The sequence below is a fragment of the Dama dama genome, chromosome 23 (genome assembly GCF_033118175.1).
Source record: "Dama dama isolate Ldn47 chromosome 23, ASM3311817v1, whole genome shotgun sequence".
NCBI lineage: Eukaryota > Metazoa > Chordata > Mammalia > Artiodactyla > Cervidae > Dama > Dama dama.
In genome coordinates, this window is record NC_083703.1 from 17936198 (window position 1) to 17957125 (window position 20928).

The window sequence follows — 20928 nt, forward strand, 5'->3', positions numbered from 1 at the left end:
TGAAGTAAACCACACCAAGCCAGTATCATAATTAAGTTCTTTAAAATCAGTGATAATGATATTTTAAAACAATCAGAAAAAAATACACATTATTTTAAAAAGAACAAAGACACGAATGATAGCAGCTTTCTCACTTCAAACAATGAAAGATAGAAGACAGTGGAACAACATCTTTAAATACTGAAAGAAAAAAAAAAATCTCACCCTAAAATTCTGTACCAAGTGAAAATATCTTTTTAAAATGATGGCAGAATTTTGTTAATTTTGTTGCATAGCATTTACATTTATACTGTAGTAGGTATTATAAGTAATCTACAGATGATTTAATGTATATGGGAAGATGTGTGCAGGTTATATGCAAATCCTAAGCCATTTTATGAGGGACTTGAGCATCCTCAGAGGTCCTGGAACCAGCTCCCTGAAGATACCAAGGAAGGACTATAAATGTTTTCACAGTATACAATGGATATTTTCTTATTGAGGATGTAAAATACAAAATACCTTCCTGTATTATAAAGGGATACTTTACAAATACTTCACTCTTAAGATTTTTAAGTAAACAGGATTTTCAGATAGTTTTAAAATTAATAATGTATTAACATTTATCAACTTACTTCTCAAGTAGTTGGTATAATATATTAAAGTAATGTATTAGGAGCCCTACCAAAAAGGAAGTTTAAAACCTTTGCAATAATATGAGAAATAACTCATTTTACAAAATGGTAAGTTTATCTTATAAAACTGCAAAGTAGGCTTTAGTTCTAAGTAACAATTTATGATAATACACCATTCAAAACAACTAAATTAAAAATAAAAATAAACATAGAAATATTAGTATCCCAAAGGTCCAATCCACCTTATTACCTGAGAAATACCGTAAATCTTTATATAGTCCCAAATACGGTTTAAGACAGGCCCTGTTAGATACAATCTAAGGATATCTATTACAAAAGAACCTAAAGAAACCCATCATATCATTATGAGTTAGGCTTCACTGCTCTAAGCACAAAGACTTTTCCATTCAGAGAAGCATTTTAAGTAGCTTTCCAAGATTTTTATTAGGTCTTAATACTACTTCATTAAAAAAATTTTAAAGGCATTTCAAAACATCCAATTTCAATAATATACATCTGAGAAGACTAGAGAGATAGAAGTGATTAATGCTTACTAAAAAAAAAAAAAATCAGTGTTTATTTTTAAGGATATCTTACCTTCTGGTGTTGGTTTATCTTGAGGAAGATCTGGCATATTTTCATCCAAAAGGTCTGCTAAGGATTGAGAATTTGCCAATAGCTTTTGATAAGACATAGCAAATTCTTCATACTGTTTATGTCTATCTTCACTTAACTCCCCTTTAGAATGTAGAATACGCCTATAAACAAATGATGAAATAATCTGACAATCTTATCAAAACAGATGTGATCATCTATTATTATACTGGGAATGTTCCGTAAAAATCTGAAATTTTCAAACAAGCTTATTAGCACAACCTTCTTTAATAACCTATGTTTAATACTTAAGATAAGATGTATCTGAAAATCAAAACTTACATCATCAAATTCATCTAAACAAACACATTTTGTAAGCAATTAAAATTTAACATTGGTTCTTCAGAAAATATGAAGTGTGATTAACAAGTATGCGTGGAGAAATACAGAATTTAACAGTATACCACTAATCGATTTTTAGTATTTTGTTACAGTCATATACCCCAGATACACAAGTTGGTTTTCAAAAACAGGTTAGAGACTCAGTACCTTTAAACTTTCACAATGATTTGATTCAAGATTATCTTGAAATAGACTGCATCTTCCCTACAGTGAATTCTCAATCTACTATGTAAGCACTTTTATCTAGTCATTTAACAAATATCACGGGAGCAACCCACTTAATCAAGGACAGGCCACTCTGAGGAGCAGAGGACACAAGTATTCTTCTACTCTGCAACAGTTCATTAATAAGCCACCCCCAGTTATTAACAGAAATGTAAAAGTAATGAAAATTTTCAATTGTACAGTCAAGTAAAAATTTTACTATATTAGCTTAGATGGTTGAAATGTCTATAATTGGACTCAATTTTTCTACAACTAAATATGTAGTAGTGTAAGACATGAAATTTATAAACCTTAATGCAAATACAATACGGATTTCAAAAAGTCAATTATAAATTGTAAACTGAGTCATTTTCAAAAGTAATATATAAAAGTATTTTTATTCCTTGAGTTTTCTTCTGAACAGAGAAGAAAATAAGTTAGATGGGTTTTTTTTGTGTTGTCATTTTCTTAAAAGTTATATAAAATTAAGTTTTCATGAAGAAAAAATCCTTGCCTACACTTAATTATCTCTGCTTATTTGGAACATTTCTAAACTTCCCCATCTTCCCCCATTCTTATCAACAGGAACTTCTGTTTCAATGCTACAATATTTAAAATATTAACATTTTCTATTTTTAGGAATATCAGGTCCCATTTACAAACACTAGATAGATCAATACAAAGAACAACTACAATTCATTAAATCCAATCCTTTTTTCCCCAACATCTGGCCTAGTAGGATCTAAACTGAGAATTTTTCACTCATTTTCTTATGATTTAAATACACATTAGATAATATCATTTTACAAACAAATTAGTAAAATGCCAAGACAGTTTAACCATAATAATCCAGGCCAAACAGTATTCCTCTAATAACACTGTCATTAAAGAACAATTTCTCTCTTCAAATATTTATTTCAAACTAACTTTCCTTTCATTAAGCTTTATGAATGAATTTTTTTAAATTAAAACAAAAACTCAAGCATTTAAAAATATTCAAGCCATGAAAAATGACTGACATTACTTCAAATGAGCTTGGTAGAACTTTTAATTAGAAGTCACATCATTTTTCAAGTTAAAAAAGCCATTAAAATTAAATAAATGATTTGAATAAATTATACTCAAAAGCAGGCTACTCTAGAATGTTCTACAATTAGGAGAAATATTAATAAAAATTTTTAAAGTTTATTCAGAAGCAAATTATGTTAAAAGGGATACAAGTTCCAAGGAATTTCAAAACCTCTAATGACAACTAAGATTCAAAATTATTTCGGTGCTTAAAACAAAATTTAAAAATATCTCAAAATACCATAACATGGAACTTTGCTTCTCTAATAATTTAGCATTCTGGTCATTTGAAGAAAACACATCCAGTTTAGGTTATACAATATTCACTAAAGATTTATGACATACAAGCTGTAGCAAGACGGTGTCTATTTTATCAAAACAGAAAGTGAACACTTTTTTCCGTATCAACCTCACTTTGAAACTTTGGCCTGGACTTTGCATTCAGTCAATTAAATGACTGAATTCTATCCTATGTGTGCATTCAGCTCCTATCCAGTCCTCACGCGCGCGCATGCACACAGTCACGTCTCTTTGCAGCTCCAAGGACTGTAGCCTGCCCGGCTCCTCTGTCCACAGAATTTTCCAGGCAAGAATACTGAAGTGGGTTGCCATTTCCTTCTCCAGGGGATCTTCCCGAGCCAGGGATGGAACCCACATCTCTTGCGTCTCCTGCATTGGCAGAGGGATTCTCTTCCAGTCAGTCCTCCTGCAACCAGTTAAAACTCTGAAGCTCCGGAGATACTCCTCGCTCTCCTCAAAACCTCAATTCCATGATTAAACTTTTAATAATACTAATTTACTTAACTACTTAATTCATACATGTTTAGGTTACTGTCTAATACGAACAGTCCTAGAGGGCAGGGGGGCTTAGATTTTGGTTGATTTTCCAATAGAACCTTACACTGTACAGTCAGAAAGCAGTATAGGACAACAATGAAAAGGCATTAGAAGAGATCCATTATATACAAAACATACAGTGTCATATGTATTTTCCTTGACCATTTATTTAAAATATATTTCCTTAATATCTAATTCCACAGCATGTAGTAAGACTACAAACTTCAAGCAGAGAAAGAAGCCATCGCAGGTGCCTGAAAATTCAAAATCCCTAGTCATTTAGGAGTTCTAAAGAAATTTAAATGAAACAATTTCTAATGAATGCACTATATAAGTCAGTTCTTATAAGTTTATGAAGTCCACAGGAAATTTTTTCAGTTTGATTAAATTTTAGAAGGCCTGTATAAGGGAACTACACATACACAGCACATCTGACCAGAGTACATTTTCTGTATATCAGTGTAAATCTCACCAAAATTTCTTATGTGAATTCAAATTCCATGGGAATATAACACTAAGCAAAATCAAGCTGAAAATATGGTTCATAATGTATCATTTTAATTATGATCTCTTCAGAAGCACATCTATTACAGAAAGTTGCACTGAAACCATTCTTTTGAGGCTGTCATAAATCAGAGGTCAGCAAACTTTCTGCAAAGGGACAAATAATAATTTTAAGCTTTGCAGACCATATGGTCTTTGCTGCAATTACTCAAGTCTGATGGCATAGCACAAAAGCAGCACAGACAATATGTAAACAAATGAGTGTGACTATGTTCCAATAAAACTTTATTTATGGACACTGAAATTTGAACATCATGTAATTACTAATCTGGCCTGAAAGCCAGTTTGCCAATCCTTGTCATAACTGGAGATAACCAAGTACAACTGTTAAATATATTATAAACAAGTTCATTCCCTCTCCTGGTTTCACTGCATGATAGGGAGGAACTGGTACTATTTTAAAGATATGAAAAGCAAGCAATGAAAACAAAATTAATTCGAAGTCTTATTCACTGTAAAAAAAAAAAAGAAAGTAGATGTCTTGCACCTAAAATATGAGATATCACTATCTGGGAGCACCTCTAAGGTACATCAGTCCTTGATTTCTGGAGTGTTTTTTATATTATATTTAACATTAATTTAATATTGTAAATCTGACTATCTCAAATAGTCCATTCTGGAATCAAGCAATATATCTCATAAGGAAAGCCACATATGCCTCAAAAAATTCTTATATTGAGACATTCATTTTTTTCCATTTTTAAAATTTTTATTATTGCCTGGCCTTCATGCTACTTCTTTTATTTTGTACAGTGTTTATTCTGTTGCTTTATATTGCTTTTAAAAATGAATTTTTAAAAATAAGCTATGAAAGTTTAAAAAGTTTAACATACACATTTTGGGCATCATTTTGGCACAAAAAGAAATTCTCATTCGAAAAACTTTCTGAAGAATTGAGCAGGCAACATTTATTGATACTTACAATGTGCCAGATACTGTTATTAAATGCCTTTACACATATGCATTCACATATGCATCATTCACATGTACCTCAGAGATATGGTGCTACTGTCATCCCATTTTACAGAAGAAAAAAACCAAAGCACAGAGATGTGAGGTAACCTGCCCAAAGTTACAGAGTAAATGACAAATCTAAAACTTGAACCCAAGCAGTCTGGTTCCAAAGTTCATTCTCTTAACTCCTGGATTACACTGCCTCTCAAATTATCCACTTGGTACCATATATTGAATTAGGATGTCTCTCAAATGCATATATCAAAGGCAAGTTTTCCCAAACCAAGGTGCTGGTTTTATATTCTCTTTTGGGTCCTTCTTTTATTTGGATTTGACTTATAAATTCTGAGTAGCTAATGGGTTTATTAGACACCTTAAACAAAATGCAGATGAAGATGAATACTATGGAGGATGTGAAAAATAAAGAATGAAGAGATAAGAAAGAAACTGATTCTGTCATTTGCTATCAAAGTCATATTGGGCAAGGTCTTTAATAACTAAATCTGATCTATCACCTTCAAAATACAGGTATTTCTTTCAAGGGTACTGTGAGGATCAAATGAGATCATACACCTGATGCACTATATCAAAGTAAAACAGTATTTTCATGAGGGAAAAAAAAAGCCAGAGTCCACTGTAGCAAAGGCAAGAACTTAAAATTTTAAGTATTATTTTAATCTTCTTTCAGCCAAATTAAAAAAAAAAAAACTTGAATACAGAAAATCTATTTTAGCTTTGTCCTTAACCACTCATGTAAAATAACATAGAACACATGGCCAAATCTTGAAAAAATAACCATGAAGCAGACCCATGAAAAACTACTAGGTTTCACTTTTCATCTTTACTGTTCTATCAAACTCTCATGAGAACTTGAATTTTCTTCTGGTTTCATTTTAGAATTTGGTTATGAATGCTGAACAATCTTACATGAAGAGAGTAGAGCAATAGTTAAGCATAACTGTCCCCAGAGATTTATTAATCAACTAATATCAAAGTCATTGACTCAGAAAATATCTAGAAGGAGATAGCAATTTTGAAGTTGGTTATGAATGCTGTACAATCTTATATGAAGAGCACAGAGCAACAATTAAGCATAACTGTACCCAGTGATTAATGAATTATATCAACATCACTGACTCGATTAGAAAATATCTAGGAGGTAACAATTTTGAAACACTTATAAAATTGCTAAAGTCTCTGTAAATATAAAGTACAGTGATACATAACATTTTAATAGTGCTTAATACTTGCTGTTCAGTCGCTAAGTCATGTCTGACTCTTTGCGACCCCATGGACTGCATTTAATAAACAATCTTCCTGTAAAGGCAAGGTACAACTTAACCGGAAAGAATATGAAAGGTAAAAGCAATACTACTGAATGTCAGGTGAATGTGTTTTCAGGTTTCAACACTGTTAAAGTAATGCCTCATGAATTTGCATTAATAAAAGAAACCTCTCTGGTTACGTTAACAAGGGAAAAGTCTACATTCTACCTACATTTTTTTCCTTCCAAAACTTTAAATCAAATCATTTACTGCTGTTGAACTGAGCATGCAATCATGAAGGTCATAATTCACCAGTACTGAAAAGAAAATGTGCCCTCACTCCCACCAATAAAGGAGAAAAAAAAGAAATTAAGACACTTCAGAATTATTGAAGCAAGTATTCTTAGAATCTAAATTCATGATTTCACTATACTGCAAAAAATTAACTGTTACATAACTAAGTTATATCCAATAAAATTAAATCATTTATTCAACCAATTTTTATTAAATGCCAAAAAAATACTAGGTTATATTACCTCAATGAGAATAAAATCTCAAAGTAGAAAGCATTTCGAGTATAAAGTAACAGCACTGAAAATAATAAAAAATAACACTTGGCAAGAGGTAAAACTATTAATTCTAGACTGGAAAATACTACTAGATGATATTTTAAATGTGCAAATATTAATTTTAACTCTTCAGATCAATTACTTAACCAAAATGCATTTAAAAATAAGATTTTTTGTACTTAGCAAGTACAAAAAGCTTATAAATTCACATTTATTAGAATTCACCCAACCCTAGGATGAATTTTATTGCTGGCTAACAACCGTAAATCCTCAGGGGCTTGTAACTAATACATATCAGCATAGCTAACAGCAGAAAGGAACAGCTGAGACTCAACAGGTCTCATTCAGTCATGCCTTCATTCATCCATTATAGTGTTTTTAAGAAAACACGAGAGGTTTTATTACTTTTCTTTTAATTGGTTAAATAAATTTTTAAATATAGACTTCAATGAGTACAGACTAACACTTCACAATCCCTAAGCACCATGCCATCTCCCAAATTAACCAGAATGACCAAGAGCATTTACAATTCATAGATTAAAAACACAGGGTATTTCACATTTTTAAAAACCATCATTAAAGACAGTGGATAAAGGCTTAAGGTAGTTTAACTACATGAGTCTTAAATACTCACTAGCTTGGCACCTAGATTTCTAGCATTATCATGCCTAAGAGAAACCTGACTGAGAAAAACAACCATCTGTGATCTATTCCTATGATAGAGAAAAACTTCAAAACATCTACTGGATAATGATTGGCAGAAAGAAACTTCTGGAAACTGGCCATTTTAATTGTAAAATACCCTCTTAGAAGTAAGGAGACTAACATTAGGCCAAGTAGGGACTCTGCATTAATCCAATTCCTCCTGTCTTTGCTCAGTGAGGCACTTAAATCCTCACTTACAAAGGCTCTTCAAATTGAAGCTATCCTAAGGCATGAGTGACTTACTAAGCCGTATGCCAATTGTTTTCTACACTGTGATTAAGATTCTCACATCCTCCAAATAATTACATATAATTAGACAGTTCCTGTGATAAAATAACTGCTCCCAGGCTAAGGTCAATTTACATTTAGTAAATAGCCTCCTCTAATAACCAACCATAGGTCAACAGCTCTGTATTAACACGAGCTAAGTTTCTAGGAAAAGGCCACAAAGCTGTGGTCTCAACACTGTATCCTGTTTCAAAATTTTCTTCTGTGACTTTAATCATGAACAAAAACAGGTCTGCCTATCTAATCTAAATGTGAAATCTAATCTAAATGTGAACAGTGGATAAGTATAATTAATAATATATACATCACTGAGATTTCCCTGGCAGGCCAGTGGTTAGGACTCAGTGCTTTGGGCACTCAATGCCGTGGGCCACCATTTCAATCCCTGGTCCTAGAACTAAGATGACAGAAGCCATGTGGCATGGAAAAAAATATATATATATTTATATCAATTATCACCATCAATTATCATTAGGCTAACATAATATGCCAAAAGTACCTAAAGTTTAAGAATTAAGTCTGTATCAGGAATAAAAAATTATGTCTCTAGTTCAAAGTGAAGAACTGGCTTGGCAGCATGCCATTTGAAAAATTTGTCTTTAGGTATAACAAAAAGTCAAAAGACTGCAGCTATAAAAACTGTAGGCCACAGGCAGAAAAGAAGGCATCAAAAACAAACATCCAAAGTGTCTGAAAATCAGGCAGCAAACTGAGGGAACCAGACATACTGAGCCTGGAGAAGATCGAAGGGAAACACCTTGGCAGTCTGCAAATACTCTGAGACATCATGGTGTAAAAGAAGAGACATGTCCCATGCCAATGCTTCTCAAACTATCTGTCGTAAAGGAATAATTTTCTTTCCAGTCACTGCACAGCTATAAAATATAATGACAATATCATGGCAATGAAAAATTGCTATCAAAATGTCTAAATGTATTGTCTCAGTTTCTCTACTTAATTCACTGGGAACAGGTAAACAGTTCATGGAACCCCACTCAGAGTAGCTTTATTCTGTCTGTACCAGAAAAAAACAAGTAAATCAAAGGGAACCATTATATAGAGAGTTAAATTTCAGCTTAAATTCCCAGCAAACAGGCTAGGAATAGGTGTGTCCAACAGTGAAATGGCTCAGAGCACTAAGTTCAAGAAGTTTTCAGAATAATTTATGTCAGATAATCTATTAAATGGATTGCATTTTGCATTGGAAGGATGACTAGATTAAATCATTATAGACTCTAAGACCCTAAAAGCTTCTGTGAGGCCAATCAAAAACAGAAAATGTAGAAAGGATACATGTATACGTATGGCTGAGTCTCTTTGCTGTCCCCTGAAACTATCAAAACACAGTTAATCAGCTATACTCCAACACAGAATAAAAAGTTTAACTAAAAAAAAAAACTTAGAAAGTTGCCAAAAAAAAAAAAAAGCATACTTTCAAAATAACCTGTGACATATTAGATAAAACATATATGAAAAGGAAAAAGACTATACAAATGACTATGTAAATCATAACTAAGAAGGCTAATATATGTGAAAATTATTAATAGAGACACACTACTTTCTTTTTTAACCCATTACTGACTACAGAAGTACATTCTGAAGTTGCCTCTTCAAAGTTTAAAACAGTCCTTGATATTCAAAAGCACAAAATGAGGACTTTTTTTTAAAGAAACATTAAGGAACACCACTGCCATCTTAAATTCTCACCTCTGAGTGAGCTTCAGCCACCACAGATTTATCCATATAGCCTCTGCTCCTATCTTATCCCTTACCTAAGTGAACAACTGGCATACACTATTGCAGTCTTTTGTGGCTAAGTTAAGCACCTTCTAGAGGTAACTACGTAAACCAGTCCTCCCCAACTACAGGTTTAAAAGAGTAAATAAATGTTCTCCCCACACAGGAACTTTACAATAGGTGCAAAGTATTCAGCCAAAGGCTACCGCTTATTGCCTCCTTTCTGCACACCCTCAGCCCTGCTCCACATACACACCTCCATACTGACCTAATATCCACCAACTGCATCAACTTCTAGCCTTTTGATGCCTTCTAGGTGCAGATGATACACAGTAGTCTACAGTATATTATAATCAAGGGTGGCCTAAATTAGGGATCTTCACCACAGGCAAAAACATTATTCCTTTAGAATTTTGAATGGATGTCCCCAGGAGAAAGACTCCTGTAAATGCACTTTACATAGTTGCATTTAAAGAATTTTTTCACAGTTACTTCGGTACACTATTTTTCAAACTTCTGATCTAAGATATCACTAATGTATGACCTATTCTCTTGAAAAGAGCAAGTATCAATGGTGATGTCAATCAACTAAAATACAAAAGCAAACCTGCTATAGAAAAGAAACAGTGAAACACACAAAAAAATAATAGCAGATAAGTTAAAGTGATAGAAAAAGAAAACTTATCCCTCAACGTTAAGGAGATTTTTAAATCACAGTAAAAATCCACAATGTAGAACTCATCATATACTTGCCCAATTTCTTTTTTTTTAAATCAGAAACAAAATCTATCAAAGACTCACATTTAAACATGAGTACTTAGACTATTATTACCCTGTGAAATTTTCCTGGAATGTTAAGAAACACCTGCAATAAGCCCTTTTCCACAAGTTCTTTCAGTGGCATGAAGACTTTACATTTTTTAAAGTATGAGCTCCAAAATAAATTCTCAATTCTGAGAAACATTTGAAAAATCACCTGTTTTGTCTCTCAGTATTCTGTAGCTCCCTGTGGTCCCTTTTCAGATGTTTGGTCAAAGACGTAAAGTATTCTTTTAAAAGATTCTGGAAAGGTTGCTGTTTCTCTGGACTAATTATCTCACTAGGAGGAAAACTCAAGTTAAACTTCTCTGCAGCACTCTTTACTTTCCTTGGTACAAGTCCAGCAATATCATCTCCACAATGTCGACAAAAACTAATCACCACAGAAACATGAGTATGGGATTCTCGATCAGCATTAATAATATTTTTCAGCTGTTCATAGATTAAGGAAAGACCTTCCTTGTCAGTGAAAATCCCAACTATTGTCAATTCTGCAATGAAACGCAAATCAGTTCTTAACTTGGTAATGTTAGGTGTTTTCTCTTCTTTCCTGGCTTCAAAATGTTTTTTCCAAACTTGAAGAAGTGATGGGGCAAAGTCGGCGTAGCGCTGGTGAAAGAGCGAGCATAAGTGCACAGCACAATTCACGTCGGATATTTTTAGCTTTGCTTCCACAATAGAAGCTACAGCCTCTGCAATGTATTTGCTTAAATTTAGGCCATTAAAATCATGGGACAAGGAGTCTCTCTGTTGTTCTGTAATAGTTTTTAGTTTCTTGACAAAAGCGGTATTTTTCTTCAAACTCGAATCTAGTCGGCTAAAGAAATTTTCCTCTGGTCGGTTGTCTGGAGCATTTTGGTTTTTGCTACGAAGTTCTTTCCTTAACTGATGTCGTTCCCAAGCTTCCTGATGAAGCTGAAGGGATTCCTCTTTCTCTCTATATAAAAAACAAACAAATAAGTAAGATACCTTGTATATTTTGAAGCATAACTGATGAATCCCATAAGAGTGAAAGCCAATGAAAAAGTAATTAGAAAAGCAACAGAATCCAAGAGGAACAAAAGATGCAAAAGGCCCTTTCATCACTTTAAAGACATCTGATTAATGACAAGATAATGAGAACTCATTCTACTGATAACACCAAAAGTGGCAGAGTGGAGCATTTTTAATAACTAGATTAAAAATCATTCTGCCAACTGGCAAGCTAAATGAATATAACTTTTTACTTGTCAACTGTAACTCAATAAAGCTGAAAAAAATAAATGGATAAAACACAGGATTCTTAATACAAAAAAACAAAGTAATATGTTTGGGAAAATATAAAACCTAAACCAAATAAAAGCACTGGGGAAACAGGGAAAAAAATCCACAAAAAAATAATTAAAGAACAAAATTACAAAAGAATACATTAAAATGCTTTGAGTTAGGTACCATTTTTCCATACTTCAGCATTAAATAAACCTCTCTTAATAAAAGTACCTTTCTTAATAAAAGTTTAGGCCTTAAAATTCAAGTATAATTAAAAGCTCATTTAGGAACCAGAAAAACGATAGGATAAAAGCACTTTAATAAAAGGTTAGCAGACTTTGTTTACCCTGAGAAGATTTAAAAACAAATCTACTTATGTTTCCACTAAAAAGATGGGACATGTTTAAACTGCAGAAGTAGTAAAATAACTTGGGCACGAGTGGGAGAATGGGGATAATCTGAGGTTTCTGAGACACCAAAATATGTAACTTTAAAATATATATTTCTAATAAAACAGATTTTCATCTTTCTAAGATAACCATTACTGAGTTACTCTATAATTCTACAATTTTTCCACTAATAGCGATATGCTATTATCGCTATATTATATATTAGCTATATATATGCTAACAAATATATGCTATATTTCCACAATATGCTAACAAAGAGTTACATCTATCACTGAAAACAGGGACATGAATCTCTTGGAGGCCTCCCAGCCACACAAAAACAAGACTAGCAGTGAGAATACTTGTTAAGAGAGTATAACTCATTACTTACATGCATTCAAAAACTCAAATATGATCTTTATTAAAAATACTTTGATATATAATGTATATATATATATACACACAAAATGAAAATATTTATACTTACATATTTATTTATTTACAGGTGAAATAATGTGATGCTTTAGAATACTCAAGGAAAAAAAAGGGTAACTGCAGATGCTGGGTAGATGGGAAGGGGTACTAATTTATTCCATTCTATCTTTTACATGCTTGAATTTTTCCAAATAAAAAGTTGGCATTTTGGTTACTATTGTTTTTTTTAAGCTCTTTGTTATCGGAAGGGTGAGAGAAAAGTTAATGGTGAAATGCAATATCCTTCCAAATTATTTTAAGTAAAATAAGCAAGAAACTCTCAAGAATCATAGTTTTGAATATTCCAAAACTATTGCTATTGCTTTTCAGACCTAAGACTCCAGTTCCTCATTAAAAACAGAGGTACTAAAGAACTTTGGTAAGTAGGTAACTGAGCTGTTCAAGAGATTCATAAAAATTCGTATTTGCAAACAGCTTTTAAATTACATATATGAAGGGAAGAGCCCATGCATTATTGGATTAGGTTTCATGCACTATTCATCAACTGTCATTTCAGCTACATCCTGGTAGTCTTCCTAAGAGGACTACCTCATTTTTCACCAGTTCATTATGTCACTTGCACAGATTTACAAGGTTACAAATAGATTTTGATAAAGATAAAAAAGGGAAGCATTTTGGAATTGTACTTAAAGACAATGGTTTTAAGGTCAGCCTAAGGTAAGGTAAAGGTAAAGTTGCTCAGTCGTGTCCGACTCCTTGCGACCCCATGGAGCCTACCAGGCTCCTCTGTCCATGGGATTTTCCAGGCAAGAGTACTGGAGTGGGTTACCATTTCCTTCTCCAGGGGATCTTCCCCACCCAGGGATCGAACCCAGGTCTTCAGCATTGCAGACAGATGCGCTTTACTACTAGGTTCAAAAATCAGCTGCTCTACTATTTACTGTGACCTTAGGCAAGTCATTTAATCTCTTGAAGCTTCATTTTATTAATCCACAAAACAAGCTTACTTCATTAGGACTGCCTTAAAGACAGGTACTGATACAAATATAGAGTTTGGCATATATAAGAAATGCAACAGCAGCCACTAAGAACTGAAGATTTTCGGGAATTCCCTGGCAGTTAGGACTTTCACCACCAGGGCTCAGGTTCAATCCCTGGTCAGGGAACTAAGATCCTGCCAGCCACACAGCATGGCCAAAAAAGAAAGATTTTCAACTTAGAAAGACGACATACTATACCATGAAAAAAAGATTTTCTAAAAACCACAAACAGCTCAAATTGCCCCACCTCAAAAAAAAACTTTTTAAAGGTTACTATTTAATTTCAAAAGTTAAAGCACTGTACGCATGCCTGTAGTCAGTGAAACTAACAGAACAAGTGAATTAAGATACTCTCAACTCTCAAGCAACTGCACCTTGCAAATTTTATTTCAAATAATCACTGTTTTTCCAAAATATTCCAATCTTCCTATTTCTACACATCAATAGTTAGAATAAATGTTCTTACTTCAACTGGGCAGCCTCTTCTTCCTGCTGACGTTTCACCTGTTCTTCTTGTTTCTTTCTCTCCTCTTCTTCATGTTTCTTTTTTTCTTCTTCCTCTTTTTTCTTTAATTCCTCCTCTGCCTTCACCTTTTCTTCTTCTTTTTTCTTTCGTTCCTTGTCTTCTTTTTTTCTTTTATCTTCTTCCAGTTTCTTCTTCTTATCTTCAGGGACCTTAATAACCTCCTTCTTGACGGTAAGCTTGATCTCCTCTTTTGGTTTCTCCCTGCTGCTCACTGGCCGCCTTTCACTGCAGTCTTTTTCCTTGCTGTTTAGTAAAGATTCTTTTTCTTCCATACTTGCTGGCTTTTTACGCTCAGCTGGCATTATGTTACCCAAGACAATCTGTAAAAGAATGTCAGCATTATAATCGCAGTGACTTTTTTTTTTTAGTAATGTGACACTTATTTTGTTAAGTGGAACATATTAATGCAACTTGGCAACTGTGAGATTAAATAAAATGCATACAAAACAAATACTATTTCAGTGATAAAATAATTCACTGATCATATTCCATATTCTATCATTATTAGTTATGCTTATGTCTAAGCACTTTTTTTCTTTTTACTTTTTAGTCAGGAAATAAGTCTCTACAAGAAGTAGAGAGCACAATATAAGGAACCTCCATGTACCCATTACATCCAACCACTATCAACTTCACAGCTGATATTAAATGACATATCATTTAATCATAAGTACTTCAGTACTATGTGAGAATATTTTCAACCAGTTTCACCCACCATACTTCATAACCATTAAGAAATGCTGGTGACACTACATCATACAATATTCAAGTATTTAAGTGGGAGAATAAACAAGCTCTTACCTCCTATGAAGCAACTAGTAAAATGGACAAGACTAGTAAATTTCATCTCACTGCTCTAACTGTATCAAACTTTCAAACACAAAAACTGCTAACTATCCCAAACTAGACTATACCTTTCATCTCTGTATTAGTAGTCAAAATTAGTCTATAAACATAATGATTACTATAAATAATACGTAAGTTAAATATTCTGTTCTATATTTGCCAATATAAAAGCCACCAGCCCAGGGTTTTCCAGCCTCAAGAGTACTGACATTGTGGGCAAGAGTTCTCTGGTAGGAGGAGGGAAGGCTACCGTGTGCATTGCACAAAGTGTAAATGAAGTATCCGCCTTCTACACAGTAGATGCCAGTAGTATCGCCCCAGTTTTAAAAAACAAAAATTACTCGGACATCACCAAATTTCCCCTGGGGGCAAAATCACTACCAGCTGAAAACCACCACACTAGCCACACGTGGCTACTTACACTGTAAATTAATTAAACAGAATCTGAAATTCAGTTCTCCATCACTATCCATAATCCAAGTGCTCAACTCCACATGCCGCTAGTGGGTACGGCCTCAGACAGTGCAGATATAGAGCATTTTCATCATTATAGAAAGTTCTATTGGAGACCACTGGTCTATAGTACAGGCTTCATACAGTTTACTGGAAATAAACTCTGGAACAAAAAATGTATTCTCCAGCAAAATTCATGATTTTCTTTTCTAAAAATACATGTCTACTTAGAGCTCAGTGTTCTCATGTCGTTTCTTTTATGGACAATACTTCATGTTTTAACTCCTAAATCATTTGAAAGTTGTACACAAGAAAATCAAAATACTTTCCATTTAAGAAGTATAGAATTACTTAAACTACCTAGGGTTTTTTTTATTTTAAGCTAAACACGGTACTCAAGTATTTTCAATATACGTTTTAAATTACATCAATAAAAACTATATTAGCAAATAAAACATTTGCAGTAATAAATATTTTATAAACACAAAGCATTTATTTCAGCCCTCTAATAAAATATTACCAGAGAAAGACAGTCTAAGCCAACTGAAGCACTTTCAGTGATTTTTGGAGGCACATGGCATAGTCTGTATCTTATCTCAGCCACCTCTTCCTTCCCCTTTTCTGTTTTACTCTTATTCTCCTCCACTTCCATGTTCTATGCATTTTTTTGGACAATGACAGCCAAAGGCTTCAGATAACCCTACTTGTGGAACTTGAACAAAAAAGGGCTGTTAATCCTGTTTAAACATTCATCAAAATAAGAGCATAACTACTTATTTATGTGGGAAGACATTGTTAATATTTATATTACCTGGAAAATGTAGTATCAACTTCTCATGCAGTTTCAATTAAATACCCACCACTGCCCTAAACTGAGTGACTGCCCTAAGGCAAGCAAACTTTCAAGAGCGAATACTAATAGCTATTAGCTACTTCTCACAAAGTAAACATTTTACATACATTATCTCATTTAATAATAAAATCTTCAGTAGATAAGTTTTATTTTCCCTATTTAATAAATTAGTAAAAAGAGACCTGACCAAGTAACTTGACCAAGGCTTCTACAGCTAGTGACAGAGCTTAACCAAAGTTATTAAGAATCCTGAAGAGGATTCTTGTCAGGAAAACCTGACAAGAGATGCTGACTACACAAATCAGAATTACATATCTCAGAGTAGAAAGAGTCCCTGATAATGGTTAAGCAGTTTTTACATTATGTTTTAACTTTTGGCATATTCTAGCTAAAAGATATGGGGACAGGTAATTCCTAGGTAATCAGATAAACTTACTTAGGGATATCTGCAATTATATGCAAAAAATAATAAGTTTTATATAGAATTTGTACTTTCTGATGTGAAGCAGCAACATGCAACACTTCAGCTAATACGGGAAAGAACAGTTCTCAGAATATAAAAAAGAATGGTACCAAAATTTATATTATTTCATTTATGAAGACAAAAATTAGACACTAAGTTCTGTTAAAACATTAAGAAACATACTTGGAATCTGACAAATTTATAAAGGATCATCATTTATCAGCACAACAGTCCCCCCAAACTTTTGTGATTTTCCACAGTACTCATATATTCAACAGACTTTTAAATGCTTTTTATATCAAACTGCAGCAGTCTTTCATGAATTAGATTCTGCTCTAGAGCATGAAAAAACAGATTCTCAACAAGTCCCTCAAGTCTTGGCAGTGGTACCTTCTTTGAACCATTTCATCCTTATACTACAAACATATACCCAAAGTACACCTGGAACTAAATTTAAGTGAACAAAAATATGATGAAAATTTTAAGGTTCATGTTAAGGTAGCAATGCACCATGAGAAAATAATATGAGCTTTAAAGTCACTCAGACTTTTTTAAGTTTGCAAACTCTACAACCTGCTAGCTATGGAAACAGTGCAATGTAACTTCTCTGAGTCCATCAATAAGATGAAGATACTGCTACCTCTCTTACAGACTGCTCAAACTTCAAGTCTAGAAGAGAGCATGAGAGAGCCATTCGACAAACGCTTATTCTCTTTCACAGAGAAAACTGAAGAGTTAAGCCTAAAATAAGAATTTTTTAGAGTTAGGAGTACTAGATTTTAACTACTCCAATTCTCAGTTTTTACACTGAGTGAACTGCCCAAGACTACACAACTAGCTTAGTGACTGGGTTGAGACTCTGTGTCCAGTGTTCTTTCCCCCTATATATCCTAAGACTTAAAAAGTCAAGTAGGGACTTCCCTGGTGATCCAGCGGCTATGACTCTGGGGGCTAGGGTTGGATTCTTGGTCAAGGAACTAGGTCCCACATGCTGCAACTAAAGATCCCACATGGTGCAGCTAAAGATCCTGCATGTCCCAACTAAGACCCGGTACAAACAAATAAATATTTTTTAAAAGCCAAGTAAAAAATACAAGCTACAGAATTCAGATTAAGTATGTATTTGTATCACATCAAATTTCAAATATGAAAATTATATTGTGAAATGCTAATTTTAGCATTTCACATTTTAATAAACTCATGGTTTAATATTTTACCTCAAGTCTTTCAAATAAAAACTAGAACTTTTAAATAGAGTCTGTAAGATAAAAATTAGTGATCTTTTTAATTGGAATATGATTAGCTCCTACAAGCCAGTATAATTACATTCCCACAGTCCTTAAAAGGAAGCCATGCTTTAAAACCACCTTTCTAGCTCCCAAAATAGTGTCCTGGCCCTTGGGCTGTATATTTTCTTTGGTTTTCTAAATATACCCTGAACTTCCAGAAGAAAGTAAAACTACTTTACTAGTAAAACAGGTACTTCCGACGGTCTGTTGGGAGAGTGCAGAGAAAGGGGTGTTTCCCTTTAAAGCTATTTCTCCGCAAAGGATCATATGGATTATGTATGAAATCACAATGAGACTGCTCTGAAAATGCTCCAGAGTGAAAGAATGATATTTAATCTTTTCATTCTGGGTTATTCATTTAAAATGTTCTAAGGGCAGAACAGCCCAAGGGCATTACCTCCCAGTCTCTGACTTTAAAGAACGTCCTCAGTATAAAGGACTCATTCAAAGTTTTTACAAATTCCACCAGAATTCAAAAATGGTCTTCTTGATGAGTGGTACAGTTCTTCTAAACACTTAATAACTCTGCTAAAGGGGAAAAGTGAGGGAGAGTTTTCCTCAGGTCTGATGCATCACTGCGTGCAAGTCCTAAAAGAGCAGGAGAGCCGACGGTCCGGTCCAGACTGTCCCCTCAAGCTTATAAGCTGGCTCTGCTCCGCCAACCAAACACCCCGCGCTCGCCTCTTTAGTTCAACAGGAGGACCGGGAAGCCCGGGATGAAGGCAAAGTGAAGACTCCTCAGCCCATGGGACGAAAAAGAAGTCCACCCAGGAAAGCCTGCCCACCACTCTCCGATCCACCGAACCCCGTCCTCTTCACCCTCTTCTCCCACAACCCCCTGCTCTCGCTCCACACGCCTCAGCTCCGCTCGCTTCCTCGCCACAACTCCCCTTCCCACCGGGGTCCACGGTCACCTTCGCGGACCGTCCCTGCCCCAGCCCTAACTTCGCACCCCACACACTCTCACCGCCGGAGCCCGACACGCTCCGGCCGGTCTCCCGGCTCCACATCCTCCCACACACACCCTCCCCGTTTCCTCGCCCTCGCTTCCCTCCCGGCTCCCCAAGAGCTCTCCCCAGCCTCCCCTCGCTCTCCTCCACACCCCCAAACCTCTTCACCCCGCCACGGCGGGCTCCCCGCCTCCGGCCCCGAGGCCCACCCCGGGCATATGGAGCAGGCACCCCCTCGACAGCCTCTCCTGCCTCCCTCCCGCGTTGAAGGGAGCCTCCTGAGGAGAGGGGTCTGAGGAGAACGACGCCGGACCCGCGGTCCGTCTCCTGCTCGCCGTCCCCGGAGCGCTGGGGTGCCGAGTCGCCTCACGGTCCCCGGGGGAGTAGGAGTCCAGGCCGGTGCCCCCCCAGCCCCGCTCCCTCCTGGTCGTTGGAGCTGAGGGGAAGGAGGTTCCCCGGGACTCACCTCGAGCCTGTTGTCAACATTAGCCCCGGGTTTCCCAGCACCAACTCCAGCGCTCGGGCTCTCCCCTCCCCTCCCCCCACCTAGCTCGCAGCCGAGGGCCCGCCTTCCCTCACCTCCCCCTCCTCCCTCCGCCCGCGGCCCTCCTGTCCGCCACTCACCAGCGCGGCCGGGCTGCGAGTGGGGGCGGGGCGGAGGACGGCGGAAAGGAAGCAGCTGTCCCCACTATTGCCAGGTAGAAAACAGTCCGGCCTTCCCTTCCGCCGGCATTCCCTCGCTCTTAGCTTAGCTCCGGGGCGAAGGATCGCGCGTGAATGCTCAGATAGGTGCCACACACAGAGCGGCGGCTTCAAGCTACCCAACTCAAGGAGAGGAGCTAATTTTTCACACAGGCAATTCGCAGGGCAGCCATAACCTGCACCTCCAGCCAGGACCTCAGCGGAGGGGAGGAGTGTTCGGAGGACCGAAGGCAGGAAGTGGATTGGTCGCCAGGAAAGGGAAAGCGCCTGAATTGGAGGTGCGCAAGCGCAGGCACTGGGGGCGGGAGGCCGGAGGGGGAAAGCGAGAATGGGGAGAGGCGGAGCTAACAGGAGGTGAGGAAGGGCGGTGGAGGAGTAGGCGAATTACGGAGCGCCATTAAGGACAAATTTAGCCACGTGTTTCTCAGGGGAGTTTCCTGGAGTGTATATAAGGAAGAGTCTAAGAAGGCAGAGTTTGATTGGACTAATTCGTGGGGTGAGGTTGAGGATTTAGGAAGCTGAAAACTGGAGAAGCTAAGAATATGTATGGTGAGGAAGGTACAGGTTGTTAAGGGACGGATCTAGATTTAAGAAAGTCCCGTGGGGGAACTTCCAGAAGCAGTTTTAGCTGTTCAATCTGTAAGTACCCCACGGCTGAAGAAGGATCAAGGCTTTGCTCATACAGGTCTTAGAAAGTACCCAGTTGGAGCCAGGAAGTTTTTTTACAGTAGCATCATCTCCCCGAATTACTGAATGAAATCCCCAGGTTAAAAAATTGGCCAGTCTTGCCATTCCTTGTAAATTTGGAACCGAGTCTTTTTTTTTTAATGGCCCAGCTTATCTAAACTCATTTTCTCTTAAATTGATGAATTCGTGCATCAGGCCTCTAATATTTATCGAAAAAGTGTGAGGTTTGCCAACAGAATCTATCTGGGTGTTAAGTACTGTCGGCTTTGGCTGGTCAGGAGCCAAAGGAACAGAGGTGCAGAGCTGGTCTTCATTCTTGTTTTTACGTGCGGTGCTCCGCCTACAAAGTAAGCTACTAGCCACCTCAAATCCTTGACGCGTATCTAAGTTCACTTGTGTTCAGCTTTTGTACATTTGTCTCAATTTA

At 36.1% G+C, this 20928-nt stretch overlaps 1 protein-coding gene across 1 annotated transcript in view; it reads right to left on the minus strand.

The window, feature by feature from the left end:
• UPF2 (UPF2 regulator of nonsense mediated mRNA decay) overlaps positions 1 to 19692 on the minus strand; it is a 90549-nt gene extending 70857 nt beyond the window's left edge. Inside the window, exons 1-4 of the mRNA XM_061126074.1 lie at positions 19579 to 19692; positions 14199 to 14578; positions 10778 to 11557; positions 1212 to 1372 (exon numbers count right to left, since the gene is read on the minus strand). Coding sequence (XP_060982057.1) covers positions 1212 to 1372; positions 10778 to 11557; positions 14199 to 14560 — 1303 coding nt within the window. The 5' untranslated portion in view covers positions 14561 to 14578; positions 19579 to 19692. The remainder of the gene's footprint in view (positions 1 to 1211; positions 1373 to 10777; positions 11558 to 14198; positions 14579 to 19578) is intronic.
• Between the last annotated feature and the right edge of the window lie 1236 nt (positions 19693 to 20928).